The sequence below is a fragment of the Aquarana catesbeiana genome, linkage group LG08, assembly GCF_042186555.1.
Source record: "Aquarana catesbeiana isolate 2022-GZ linkage group LG08, ASM4218655v1, whole genome shotgun sequence".
In the NCBI taxonomy this organism is placed as follows: domain Eukaryota; kingdom Metazoa; phylum Chordata; class Amphibia; order Anura; family Ranidae; genus Aquarana; species Aquarana catesbeiana.
Genome location: NC_133331.1, coordinates 21706704 through 21722177, shown reverse-complemented (window position 1 = coordinate 21722177; position 15474 = coordinate 21706704). Strand labels below are relative to the sequence as shown.

Sequence of the window (15474 nt, the reverse complement as noted above, 5' to 3'; positions counted from 1 at the left end):
AGCTGCACTAATCTTATGCCGCGTATACACAAGCGGACTTCTCGTCGGACTGAACTTCGAAGGACTTTGACAGAGTTCCGACGGAGTTCCAACGAAATGGACTTGCCTACACACGATCACACCATAGTCCGATCATTTTGAACGTGATGACGTATCACCGGACTAGAATAAGGAAGTTCATAGCCAGTAGCCAATAGCTGCCCTTGCGTCGTTTTTGGTCCATCGGACTAGCATACAGATGAACGGATTTTTCGATAGGAATCGAGTCCATCGGAAAGATTTGAAACATGTTCTAAAGTCTGTCAGATTTTTCGACAGAGAAGGTCCAATGAAGCCCACACACAATTGAATCGTTCCGTCGGACCTTTGATGCCGAAAAGTCTGGTTGTGTGTACGCGGCATAAGATTACATAGTTACATAGTAGGTGAGGTTGAAAAAAGACACAAGTCCATCAAGTCCAACCTATGTGTGTGATATGTGTCAGTATTACATTGTATATCCCTGTATGTTGCGGTCATTCAGGTGATTATCTAATAGTTTCTTGAAGCTATCAATGCTCCCCGCTGAGACCACCGCCTGTGGAAGGGAATTCCACATCCTTGCCGCTCTTACAGTAAAGAACCCTCTACGTAGTTTGAGGTTAAACCTCTTTTCTTCTAGTTGTAATGAGTGGCCACGAGTCTTATTAAACTCTCTTCTGCGAAAAAGTTTTATCCCTATTGTGGGGTCACCAGTACAGTATTTGTAAATTGAAATCATATCCCCTCTCAAGCGTCTCTTCTCCAGAGAGAATAAGTTCAGTGCTTGCAACCTTTCCTCATAACTAAGATCCTCCAGACCCTTTATTAGCTTTGTTGCCCTTCTTTGTACTCGCTCCATTTCCAGTACATCCTTCCTGAGGACTGGTGCCCAGAACTGGACAGCATACTCCAGGTGCGGCCGGACCAGAGCCTTTTAGAGTGGGAGAATTATCGTTTTATCTCTTGCGTTGATCCCCCTTTTAATGCATGCCAATATTCTGTTTGCTTTATTAGCAGCAGCTTGGCATTGCATGCCATTGCTGAGCCTATCATCTACCAGGACCCCCAGGTCCTTTTCCATCCTAGATTCCCCCAGAGGTTCTCCCCCCAGTGTATAGATTGCATTCATATTTTTGCCACCCAAATGCATTATTTTACATTTTTCTTCATTAAACCTCATTTGCCATGTAGTCGCCCACCCCATTAATTTGTTCAGGTCTTTTTGCAAGGTTTCCACTGGTAAAGAGAAAAAGAGAAAGATGACAGCTATAAAGCTCCGCAGGATAATCAACAAAAGAAAAATAGAAATGATGATGATTTCATAACTGTTATTTCTGGGATGTTTTGGGGGTCTCATACTGAATAAAATCATAATACAACTTTTTAAAAATACTTGCAGATACACAGGTGCTCGAAAGACATCCAACATGGCTATTATAGAGGTGAAGATGTTGTCTGGCTATATTCCTGTGAAGAGCTCACTAAGAGAGGTATGTCATTGCCATTTCCCTTTGTGTTTGGGTTTTATGGGGTTTTATTATATTTAGGGGCAAGAGAATTCAATACAATAAATACTGAAAAGATTGTCATCTTCCATTAGGCAATTTCGGCCTGATTTCAACATCTGGGTGTTGATAGTTTTACAGGATATAGACAGTGAAAATAGATAGCTTTGCTGAATGAGGTCTTGTAGCAGTCTGAAATCCTTTTGGTAATTCCCTATAATTCAGCCTATTTCTAGTTCTAAGAGACCTTGGCACCAACTTGAAAAAAAAATTAAGCAAAACCACAGAAAAGTATTTTAAACGCTTTTTGCAGCATTTTCCTATCATGAGTGTTTTTTTGTTATTCAGTTGCTACATGCCTTTAAGCTTGTGTGAAAATATTACTTCCTCTGGAGAAGTCCGTTCCCTCTTCTAGGAGCAGGGCTTTTTTTGTGCTGGAACTTGGTGGAGCTCAGTTCCACCACCTCTGGTTCAGGCCCTCTGCTTCCTGCTGACCACTATTACTTGAAAACACAAAGGTCCGACTTCTATACTTACAAGTGACAGCTTGTTCCCCAACAGCTCCCACATATCAGATCTCCTGAGTGGCTCCCACTGAGTGAAGAAGGATGGGGAAAAGGGAGATGCAGGTACACGGGGTGCATTTCAAATGCCAACATCATCACTGGATGATCTACCCACAAGCGAGAGAGGTGGAGCCAAATATAGTATGCAGGGAGGTACTAGAGCTGGCTGGGTGCTTCAGCTCAATACATCAACACTTTGACCAGTCCCACTATTTGATGCTGTTTGGAGGGTGTGTGTAAGGGACGGGGATGGGGGGAGAGATTGTGACTGAGTTGCTGTACCTATTTTCCGAGAAAAAAAGCCCTGTCTAGGAGTATATAATTATTTGCTATGCTGGCCTAACTACTCCTTTCACCTCCTTGCATGACCTTTTATGTGTCTGCTGGGGAAGGAGTAAAGGGGGACCGTATAGTGAAGTCTTTCTTAGGCTATTTTCTCAGAAGAACTCTTGAAACTATTTTCAGATCTTGGGGAAAACCTGCTAAAACTAATTGACATTCAGTGGCCAATTGGAAGAATGCCCCCCTTACAGTGGTAATCAAAATACCACACCTACAGGCAACCAAAATATCAATGGGGTCATGCAGATGGCTCTATCAATGATTTTCTTTCTTAACAACTATGCAGGCACTATTAAATGGGAGGTTCCTCAGCTAGGCCAGATTTAGATCTTGGGGGGGGGGGGGGCACCTTAGGTTTGGGGGCCCCTTTTACATGCATTTGCAATGACAGTCACACATTTTTAACATGCATGACACAATATCATTCTGAGGTCTTGTGTGAAAACACATGCAGTCAAAGCACTCTGTGTGGTTTGCTTGAGCTGCCAAAATTATTATACATGTTATATCATTTTATTAATATTTATTTTGTATTTTATATTCATTTTTATATTGTTTTATATAATTTTTGTATAAAGGGAGGCCTTCTCTGTCAGTGGATGCCAGGGCAGTGACCCCCTTTGCCCCCTTATAAATCCGACACTACTCTCAGTAACAGCTTGAGGAATTATTGGTTGAACTAGATAGACTTTTTTCAACCAGACTAACTATGAACTTATTAGCAACCTCTGGAGGAACCATAGGGTTCCACAGAACCTTAGTTGAGTGACAGTTCTGAGCCTGCTGGGCCTGCTGACATCACTTTCAATATGATGGTACCCAGAAGCAGGCCCAGGGCTTTTGGGTGGCTACAAAAAAAGATGATTTTCAGGTAAGAAATATGCATAAAAAACATTAAATGCCCATATAAATTTACAGGAAGATTGTTGGTGAAATGATTGGTCTAGTGACAGAATCTCTTTAAATGGCTCCTACCCAGACTGGTTCCACTGTATGTGGGGGTAATATAATAATATAACAAATATACACAATATATAATGAAATATACAAAAGAACCCTCGGGCCATCCTAAAAGACATTTAAGAAACACATTTCTGGCTTTTAAAGTCAGAATTCTGAGTTTAAATGTTAGAATTCTAAGATTAAAATATAATTATGTATAATAATATATGTAATAATTAATATTAAAATTCTGAGTTTCAACATCAGAATTCTGACACTAAAAGTCACATTTCTCAGTTTTAAAGTTAGAAGTTTGAGATTAAAAGTCAGATCTTTGTTTAATAAATTTATGTAAATTAAATAAATAAATAAATTAAATAAATAAATACATTTATTTTAGAATGGCCCACCTAGTAGTGGCAATGGTTACCATAGACATTTCATAATCATCAGACGTTTCTGATTTTAGAAGGATCAGCTGATAATTATGCGGTGTCTTTGGGTACCTTAACCACCTCAATACAGGGCACTTTCACTCATTTTTCAGCTTTCAGCACTGTCGCATTTTGAATGACAATTGCGCGGTCATGCAACACTGCACCCTAATGACATTTTTATCATTTTTTTCCCCACAAATAGAGCTTTCTTTTGGTGGTATTTGATCACCTCTGCGGTCTTTATTTATTTCGCTATAAACAAAAGAAGAGACACCGTGTCTGTCGGATGCTGGGATCTGTGGCTGGCTAAAACTTTAAAACACTCAATTACAGGTTTGCCTTCTTCCCTGTTTTTGCTCCAGTGTACCGCTGCGGCCAGCACGCATCCATGACGGACAGGGTAGGTGTAAGGTTAATTTTACATATCCACAATTTGAGGGATTGAAACATATTGACGAACTATCCAGAGAACAGCACGTCATATACATAAAAATTATAACCATCTGTCATCATATTTTCAAATACTTTCGTTCTCCCGTGTTTACCATTGGTTCTAAAACAAGCAACGTCAACATCACAGATGAATTCCTCTTTCCAATTAAGCCCCTGAAGAAGGATTGAATTTTAATATATCCCGAAACGCGTTGGGCTGGCAAAAGGTTTTCCATCGTTTAAATACCACCGCACAGTGGAATATAATTAATGGGCCTAAAAAGCCCCGACTGTAGGAATATCATTGTCTAGTTGAACATAATGAGTACTGTTTTTGAATTATATGTATTATATATGTTTCCGTTGCTTGGAATGTCTTGTTTTTATAAACTTTAAATAAAAATACAGTTTTTACTCTTATATGAGATCACAATTTATACAATTTCTTGTGCAAGTGCCGGAAAAATCCAGTTAGGGGAACCTCCTTTTTTAGTTAATAAACAAAAGAAGAGGGACAAGTTTTAAAAAATACAATATTTTTTACTTTTTGCTATAATAAATATCCAATTTTTTTTTTTCTTAAACAAATTTTTTCCTCAGTTTAGGCCGATATGTCTTCTTCTACATATTTTTGGTAAAAAAATTGCAATCAGCGTATATTGATTGGTTTGCGCAAAAGTTATAGCCTCTACAAAATAGGGGATAGATTTATAGCATTTTTATTATTTTTTTTTTTTTTTACTAGTCATGGTGGCGATCTGCGATTTTTATTGTGACTGCGATATTGCGGTGGACATATCGGACACTTTTGACACATTTTTGGGACCATTCACATTTATACAGTGATCCGTGCTATAAAAATGCATCGATTACTGTGTAAATGTGACTGGCAGGGAAGGGGTTAACACTAGGGGGTGATCGAGGGCTTAAATGTGTGTCCTAGGGAGGTGACTCTAACTGTGGGGGGAGGGGACTGACTGGGGGAGGTGACTGATCGGTGTCCCTATGTACAGGGGACACACCATCGGTCTCCTCTCCTCTCTGACAGGATGTGGATCTGTGTGTTTACATACACAGATCCACGGTCCTGCTCTGTTACTGGGCAATTGCGCGTGCCTGGTGGACATCGCGGCCGCCGGCATGCGCACCGGGTCCCTAGTGACGCGGTGGGCGCGCAAGCACACCCCCTAGTGGCTCGGGAAGGCGATCACGTCATATGACGTCCGCCCAGAACGAGAGCTGCCTCGTCCCACCGTCATATGACAGTGGGCAGGCAGCTAGTGGTTAAAGAGAAAGTAAACTTCCTCTACTGACTTTTACCTATAGGTAAGCCTATAATAAGGTAGTGTAAATATCTCCTAAACATGCACCATTTAGGAGACATTTACATTACATGCAGCCAGTGACATGACTGGCACATGGGCTCTGAAGGAACGGCCACCCATGCCGTTCCTTCCGAACCCTGTGCCGTGAACGGCGGCTCCTGTGCGCATGCGGGGGAGTGATGTCATCGCAGCTCCGACCAGTTACAGAGCCGGAGCCCGCGAACCTTGAAGCAAGACGGGTGAGGATGGAAGTGGCTGCAGCGTTTCAAGGTAAGTGTCACATAATGTGCTAGTATGCGATGCATACTAGCACAATATGACTTTACCTTGAAGAAAAAAACATCCAGCGGTATACAACCTCTTTAAAACAATTGTGTGTGTATTGTACTGTGGAGTCCTAATACCTTCTAATACATACAGTATTTTCTCTTCACAGATGGAGAAAAAACATGGGATCCGAAAAAGTGAGGTCAACAATGACTTGGTGACATTTTATCTGAATGAGGTATGGATTTACTATATTTTGATTTTTTGTGTCTATATGCATTAACACATTAAAGTTATAACTAAAGGCAAAACAGGTGTAGAAACAAACACTATGAGATACAGAAGGAAGTTCAGAGGTACCACCCACAAATAACAGCACTGAATAATATGCTAACAATATTTAAAATGTAATTCACAAAATCTATCAAAACACATACCATAAAATTGGATGCTACACAGTTTCATATGTAAACAGATGTAAAAATGTGAATGCCAACACCTCTGTGATGGCCAGCTCTTCTCTATGTGTGTGCTCCACATACAGTGCCTTGAAAAATTATTCAATTCTTGAAATGTGGGATTGTATGTGATAGACCAACACAAAATGGCACATAATTGTGAAGTGGAAGGAAAAATGATAAATGGTTTTCAACATTTTTTGCAAATAAATATCTGAAAAGTGTGGTGTGCATTTGTATTCAGCCTCCTTTACTCTGATACCCCTAACTAAAATATAGTGGAACCAATTGCCTTCAGAAGTCACTTAATTAGTAAATAGAGTCCACCTGTGGGTAATTTAATCGCAGTATAAATACAGCTGTTCCGTGAAGCCCTCAGAGGTTTGTTAGAGAACCTTAGTGAACAAACAGCATCATGAAGGCCAAGGAACACACCAGACAGGTCAGGGATAAAGTTGTGGAGAAGTTTAAACAGGGTTAGGTTATAAAAAAATATCCCAAGCTTTAAACATCTCATGGAACACTGTTCAATCCATCATTCGAAAATGAAAAGAGTATGGCATAACTGCAAACATACAAAGACATGGCCATCCACCTAAACTGACAGGCAAGGAGAGCATTAATCAGAGAAACAGCCAAGAGGCCCATGGTAACTCTGGAGAAGATGCAGAGATCCACAGCTCAGGTGGGAGAATCTGTCCACAGGACAACTATTAATCGTGTTCTCCACAAATCTGCCATTTATGGAAGAGTGGCAAGAAGAAAGACGTTGTTGAAAGAAAGCCATAAGAAGTCCTGTTTGCTGTGTCCCCCACATGACTTTTTGCAAACTGCAAACATGTGGAAGAAGGTGTTCTGGTCAGATGAGACCAAAATTGAACTTTTTGGCCTAAAAGCAAAACGCAATATGTGACGGAAAACTAACACTGCATATCACCCTGAACACACCATCCCTACCGTGAAACATGGTGGCATCAGTCTCATGTTGTGGGGATGTTTTTCTTCAGCAGGGACAGGGAAGCTGATCAGAGTTAATGGGAAGATGAATGGAGCCAAATAGAGGACAATCTAAAGCCTCGGACACACGGTCTGATTGTTGGACGACCGAGCGTCTGATTTTTGTCAGAAGGGCGAGTGCAGGATTTCGTCTAGCATACTATCTGCAAATTGTCATTTGACAAACACAAACATAGTTATGTACTATGAGAGTATAAAGAGGAAGTTCATTTCTCAAGCGCCACCCTTTGGGCCCCTTCTGCTAATTTCATGTTAGTAGAAGTTTGGTAAACGTTGATTCGCGTTTTTCAGATCGTACAAAACAAATGCCTTTTAAAATATGTTTGGCATAACTTCAGGCAAAGCAGCTTCATTATTATCCCATTAAAGAAGATGAGAATTTTGACATTTCATCAATTGGCACGTCATGAATGTTAATTCTAGATTACGAACAGTAGTTTACAAGACCAAACTCTTCCCAGTCGTTCCTTAATTCCGAGCATGCATGTTTGTACTTTCGACTTTTGTGTGATGGATTGCTGTACTGACCATCGGAAAAATTAGATGTTGAGTTCACATCCGACAAAAATTTTTTAGCCTGCACATCCAGCTTTTGTCTGATGTAAAAGTCAAATCGTCTGTTGAATGCACTGTACTAATGATCCGAAAATCTGCAGACAGCTCATCCTTAGAATTTACCCTTCTGATTTTTGTACCGTGTGTACGAGGCCATAGAAGAAAACCTGTTAAGAGTCTGCAAAAACCTGAGTCTGGGGCAGAGGTTCACCTTCCAGCAGGACAGCGACCCTAAACATACAGCCAGAGCTACAATGGAATGGTTTAGATCAAAGCATATTCATGTGTTAGAATGACCCAGTCAAAATCCAAACCTAAATCCAATTGAGAATCTGTGGCAACTGAAGCTATACTACTAGATAAAGTTTCTAATTTTGAATCCTTATGGAGACCTTGGATCAAACACTATTTACCCCCTGGTTTGGACTGTTCACTAATTTCTCCCTGAGAGATTATAATATCCACCCCGCTACTATGATTACTTTCACTTGATTCTCTAACCATTGGTCCCCCTGGACATTTCTTTCTCTCTCCCCTCTGTGCCCTATCCCCTCTACTAGGTTTATTCTTGTTAATTATCTGATATACCAACTGTAATAGAAGATGCTTTAAATGATTGGGATTTTTGACCTTCGCACCAGATAAAGCCAAGCCAAGAGAAGGAACTTGGCCCTGGTTTAGCCTAATTTATTTCTTCAGCTATTCTACAACACATTAACTTTATATTTCGTTATAGGTTTACTCTATTTTATTCTCTTCATAGATGACATAATTATATTATATTATTTTAACCAACTTAAAGTGGAGGGCCACCCTGAAAAAAAAAATTTCACCAAAAATCCTAAAAAAAAAACATTTGAAAAAAAAAAACTTACCTGAACCCTTGTTGCTAGGCAGTCTTCCTAATCTGCCTCTTCCTATTCTGCGGCGTGTTCTGCTCCTAGCTGACCGGCCCTGTTGCCTTCTGGGAACTGTGTGTGTTCCCAGAAAACCACGGGCCCATTCACAGATCGCCGTGCCGCTTGCGCGTGCGCAGTAGGAAACTGGCAGTGAAGCCGCAAGGCTCCACTGCCTGTTTCCCTTACTTAGGATGGCAGTGCCGGGAACCGAGAGCCGAGGGACGGGTCGGCCATCGCAGGCACCCAGGACAGGTAAGTCTACTTATTTAAAGTCAGCAGCTACAGTGTTTGTAGCTGCTGAATTTTAAAAAAAAATTTTCAGGGACGGAATCCCGCTTTAATTTCTCAATTACTTGTCATCAAATAGCTGCCATGAAGCTATGATTATGACACTTCATGTTACATAATCTTATCTTACAATCTGCTAGGTTATCTATTTTCATTTACATTTATAAGAGTTACTTTCCTGAATGATTACGCCTTTTTCTACTATACTATTGTACGTGTTCTGTTAATGGAATATCTATTTCTATTATATTATTGTACATTCTCTGTTAATGGAATTTTGTTGATAATTATAAAATTCAATAAAATATTTGAAACAGAGAATCTGTGGCAAGACTTGAAAATTGCTGTTCACAGACGCTCTCCATCAAATCTGACAGAGCTTGAGTTATTTTGCAAAGAAGAATGTGTCATGGGCCGTGGCCTGGGAGGAGTCTGGGCTGAGGCTGATTTTCATTCACTTACATATAGCAAGGAGCGTGGGGTCTTTGAGTTACATCCTACCAGTGTTGCCAACCTACCAGATTGAAATTTACTGACACAACACCCAAAATTTACTTGCACAGCCAAGTTTTTACTGACATTTCCAAAAGTTACAAAATGACAGATTTAAGTGCAAATTCGAGTATTTAGGCTACAAACAAATACAGTATGCAATTAGCAATATGATTTAAGGTAGATAATAAGGCAAGAAACATATTTCTTATTTTGTTTTTGATATAGTAAGTAAGTAGCTCAGGGACAGGACTTAGGAGGGCAAGAAATTAGAATGGGTAGGAAAACACACATAAAATTCACTCTCACAGTGACATTGACAGCAGTGGGCAGCAGCACAGATGATTATGAGATCTCACCGACACAACACGTTCCCTCTTGAGTCACAGTGACAGTCTCTCTCCAAGCCAAGTGGTCCCTCCAGTCCAATCCAGTCTAAATAGCACTGACGGTCCCGTTTCCCAGCCTGCCTTGCTCCCATACTGCAGACCCGCACACGAGGCTCTGGCCGCCATGACATGCTCAGGCACCGTCTCCGTCAGAGCTGCCCGATCACACTGTAACAGGCATTTGGATGGTCTCGGCCGTCTCCAGACCAAGCCGAGCATCACAGCCATATTTTTTTACTTTTACTGGCAGGAGAAAATTGCCTGTTTTTTTTTTACTGGCTGCCAGTAATAATAGTGACGGTTGGCAACACTGCATCCTACAACTAAAGACCATAGGTTTCATTCTGTCATTCATGACTTATATTTTTACATCAATATGCTCTTTATTAAACATTGCTATCTATCTCTGGTCTCACAACTGGCCATTGCTAATATTACCATTTGAGACCATGCTCTAGTCACTCTTTTTCTTGCCTTAGCCCCCTCAACTACCCACTCTTCCTCTTGGAGATTTAATGAATCACTTTTGCAGGATCCTCCTTTCAAAGAAGACCTTGAATGAGAATTAGAATTTACTCTTTACTTGACTTTTAATTCACCCCCCCCCCCCGACACATCTCCACACATTTTAATGGGAAGCACACAAGGCATATATGAGAGAAGTATTGGTTAAATATAGCATGCATTTATTGGGGGTCATCAGATCATTTACTTATGCAGATACATAAGTGAGAAATGCTACACAAACTTAACCAAATGCCTTATTACCTAGCTGAACTAGCAGACTACAGACTCCACTTGCTTTCTTTATGAATGTAGGATGTGAAAGATATGCTGATCATATGCAGGAGGAATTTGTAAAAATTGCAGTAAACTCCTTGCTAAGGTCCTTCGTCAATAGTAAGCTAAAACTTTTATCCCTATGATCTTCTGCCCGACTGGGATTAAAGCTTCACATCTAAAAGACAAAGTAGACTACTACACCAAACTGTATCACTGAATTTCCCAAATGACACACACATGCATAAAATTAAAGAGTATCTGAGAAACTCTTGTTTCCTTTCTTTAGAGGACCAAGTGGTACAACTCAAGAAAACAATGTTTTGCTGAAATCAAGGCCTTCAGGACTGGTAAAGCTCCAGGACCTGATAATTTTACGCTGCATTACTATAAAACATTCCAGGCCTATTTGACCACTTGCTTTGATAAGGCATTTAACTCCCTCTGTCCAGACCAAAGACTTCCTCACTCTGCTTTGATGGCTTATATCTCTATTATCCTAAAGAAGGCAAGAATCCTAAAAGCTACACAAATAACCTATATCCCTTCTTAAAGCGGAGCTCAACCCAAAAGGGGAAGCTCCACTTGTCTGCCTATTCTCCCCTCCGCTGCCACATTTGGTACCCTTTGGGGGGGGGTGGTTACCTGGTGTTGACAGGTAACCATTCCCACTTCTGGCTCAGTTTGCCACGGTGAACAGAGCCCAAAGTTTGCCTCCCCTCCTTTTCCCTGTGCAGTAGAAACCAGGATGTGGAGCCGCAATGCTTCACTGCTGGTTTCTCTTAGTCAAGATGGTGGCGGCAGCACCCAATAGCTGATTAAAAAATCGGCTCGGGTAAAGACACTGCTCGTTTCCTGGAAGCTAAGTGCCCTAAAATTAAAAGTCAGCAGCTACAGTATTTGTTGCTGCTGACTTTGATTTTTTTTTTCTGAAAGAGCCTGGAGCTCCTCTTTAATGTGGATCTAAAATTATTTTCAAAAATGCTAACAAATATATTACTCCCACATTTACAACATTTAGGTATTCATTGGGACCAGGTAGGCTTTATGCCCATACATAAGAGCCCTAATAGTTATTCAGACAGCCCTGTCAAGCCCTATACTAGCAACCATAAAGCAGTGGATTAGACAAGTGGAAGGCATTAGGGTAATGGAAAATATTACTTCATTAAAAAAAAAATTAAGAAATTTTGTTATTTGGAGATTCATCCGTATCTGAATTGCGTCACAATAGTAACAAATTTCAACTAATCCACAATAAATATAACGAATAAACAAATTCATTTGTATTAATTTGTCCCATTTGGATGACATGATGTGATAGTTTGGGCCTTTTGTTAATGTTTGAAGCATCCGAAATATTGTAATGACATAACAAATTATCTGAATTGATTCGGATCCACTTAATTTTTATTTAGCATTAACATTTTTTATTATTATAACAAATGTACTACATATGAAATGGAAACATATTGCAATAAATACAGCAAGGTATAAAGTGAAATAAGATGATGATTCCTACTTGTGGGGTTGGATGGAGGTGGATTCAACAGAATCTCAGAATTAAAACATAAATGAATCCAAAATTAATTTTAGTTCCATTCGTTCTTTTGGATGCACGTGACACCAGTTGACCAGTTGTCCAATCAGCTCATTCCTTTTTGTGGGTTGGACTAGTAGGGATGACTTCAGAGTGCATAAGTAATCTCCTGAAATAACTAATTAACACATTAACCACTTAATGACCGAGCCTCTTTCTGAGATTTGCTGTTTACAAGTTAAAAACATTTTTTTTTGCTAGAAAACTACTAATTGATACCCAACATATCACGCTTTCAAAGTTGCACCCACTCGTGGAATGGCAACAAACTTTTACCCTTAAAAATCTCCATAGGCGGTGGAGGCTCCAAGATGGCCACGTAAGCCTGGAGCTCCGCACCATCCTGGCCGAACGGGTCACCACAACACTGCCTGAGGCTAATAAGCACGACTACGGCCACACAGCAGAATCGGGGATACCCCCAGGAACCGGCACATGATTACAAATCCGGTCAGAAGGGATCCACGATTTTACGATCCCTCGTTTTAAAAATGGTGGCCGCGGCACAATCGTGTGATGACATGGAGGAAAAACTCCCTCTGCCACTAATCCAGGATTACATACAGGGACCTCCGGGACCAGCAGTAAGTAAACCCCCCACAGAGGCTCTCTCACCAGCCTCCACAGTGTCACTTATTGGGCACACTCTGGAGGATTATATGCTCTCCCCCATGGGATATGCTGAGGCCTATCCGGCTACCTCACAACAGCCAGGGCACACCAGCTCAGACACACTGATCAACACTGCTGATCTGTTCCATAAACTCTTGGAACTGTTAAATAGGGGACTCTCCACTACAGCAGCTAAAATCACTGGGGACATAAAGGCAGATCTCCAGAACTTAGGAGGCAGAATGGAAGCAATGGAACTTAAAACAGATTCCACAGTAGCTAGGACCAATCAGAACTCTGATCACATCCATGTTCTCCAGGATCAATTGGACACAGCTTTATCTCGAATCGATGATCTCGAGAACAGATCGCGAAGGTACAACTTTCTTTTAAGGGGGCTCCCGGAGTCAATCACTGACGTTACACTGGCAGTTCAGGACTTTATCAGGGACCTTATCCCTGACATTCCTCCTCATAAACTGGAACTGGATCGCGCACACAGAGCATTGGGTCCCCCACGCAAAGATGGAGCCCCCAAGGATGTGGTGATCAAACCCCATTTCTACTCGGTGAAAGAGGAAGTTATGAAGGAGTCACGCACACAATCGTCACTCCTCTGTCGCAATCACCCTGTACTAGTCTTTGCAGACAATTCCCGTCGACCATACAAAAAAGGCGGGCCCTGAAACCCCTGCTTACGGTTCTATCACAAAAGGACGTCAAATATTGGTGGGCCTTCCCTTTCGCCCTCAAGTTTGCTTATAAATCAAAAACCTACTCCTTTTTTAGTTTACAAGGAAAGAAGCTACTTTTGAGCCTGAGACTCATCTCGCACAGACCCCAGCAAACCCACCCGAACACCCAATCAGGGGCCACAAAACGACAAACGCACTCTAGTCCCATTTCCCCAATGTGGAACAAGAAGAGCTTCAAGAAACCCAAAGAAGGCAGGCCTCCTAGAAACTTGAGGGATCGGAACCAACATTTCCTCCTTTCTGGACTTTTCCAGCTTTGCTCCTTAGAGAAGAGTCCATCAAAACTGGGCCTACTGACAGCACTCTATTCCTTCCCGGAAGCCCGAGTACGCATGCAAGGCTATCTCTCAGAGCCAATCAAAATAGCTAGAGGAACCAAGCAGGGCTGCCCCTTGTCCCCCTTAATTTTTGCAATAGCCATAGAAATTCTATCGATAGCCATACGCAACCACCTAGACATCCAAGGGGTTAACTGCGGTCCACAGACGCATAACTGTGCCCTTTTCGCGGATAGCTTCTGTTATTCGTCACGTCCCCTACGACTTCCCTTCCAAACATATGTAAACTGTTAGATGACTTGGCTAAAGCCTCCGGATTGCGGGTTAACCTATCCAAATCACAGATTCTAAACGTGACAATTCCACTTCGGAAGGCGGAGAATCTTAAAAGCTCCTTTCAATTTGAGTTGAGCGATTCGACAATTAGATATCTGGGAATAGATCTTACTTCAAAGACTGAGAAACTTTACATGGTAAATTTCCTCCCCTCTTTACAAAAAACTCGAAATAGACCTTAAGAAATGGGCGCTCCATGAATTATCCTGGCTGGGCAGGGTGAATGCAGTCAAAATGACACTACTTCCCAAATTACTTTATCTCTTTAGGGCTCTCCCGATCCCCATAAATAAGGATCATCTGCAGATTTTACAAAGCAGAATCATAAAATTCATCTGGGGCTCCTCGGGTCACAGCCTCTCCAGAGAAATTCTATACAGACCTAGAACACAGGGAGGACTGGGAGTACCCCACATGTTGTGGTATTACCAAGCGGCACAACTGGCACAATTGTCGACCGTCTATACTCGAATGGAGAAACCTGATTGGGTGCATATCGAACGGCAAGCAGTACCTACACACACGTTAGACTTCCTACTCTGGTGTCCTCCCAAAGATCGCCCTCCCATATTGTCTCTGACACTGTCCCATTCCATTTCCCTTTGGGAAAACCTGAAAAGCCTCCCGGCCCTAACCTCGGACATACAGCCTTTAGCTCATATCTTTCATAACCCCAAATTCACTCCTGGAATGAACATCAAGGCCTTCAGATGGTGGTTAGACAAGGGGTTATACCGCATTGGACACTATCTTACCCCCTAGGCCTGCTCTTGCTCAGTTACTGCAAAAGCAAATAGGAAATGACTAACGCTGAGAGGTTTCGATTCATACAAATATCTCACTTCTTGCACTCTCAATAGAAAAATAAACCAGAACCCCCAAAATTGACTGCATATGAGCAAAGGTGTGGCCAGGTCACAGAACAGAGGGGGGCATCTCCACAATATACCTGTCTCTTCCTTCAGACAGCGCTAAATTATCATACATGACGGCCTGGGAGGGAGAGCTACAGAACAACTGGGACGCGGGAGTGTGGAATAGGAACTTTCTCCGTTCTTACAAAGGTATGCACAACACTGCCCTAATTGAAGATAATCTAAAAGTACTAACTAGATGGTACTTAGTCCCGACCAGATTGGCCAAAATGTTTCCTTCCGCCTCGTCTCAATACTTTCAAA

General features: G+C 41.5%; 1 protein-coding gene across 1 annotated transcript in view; it reads left to right on the top strand.

Annotated features, from left to right (window-relative positions):
• Positions 1–15474, top strand: part of LOC141105632 (alpha-2-macroglobulin-like protein 1) — a 351206-nt gene that overhangs the window by 295574 nt on the left and 40158 nt on the right. Inside the window, exons 32-33 of the mRNA XM_073595595.1 lie at positions 1421–1511; positions 6007–6075. Coding sequence (XP_073451696.1) covers positions 1421–1511; positions 6007–6075 — 160 coding nt within the window. The remainder of the gene's footprint in view (positions 1–1420; positions 1512–6006; positions 6076–15474) is intronic.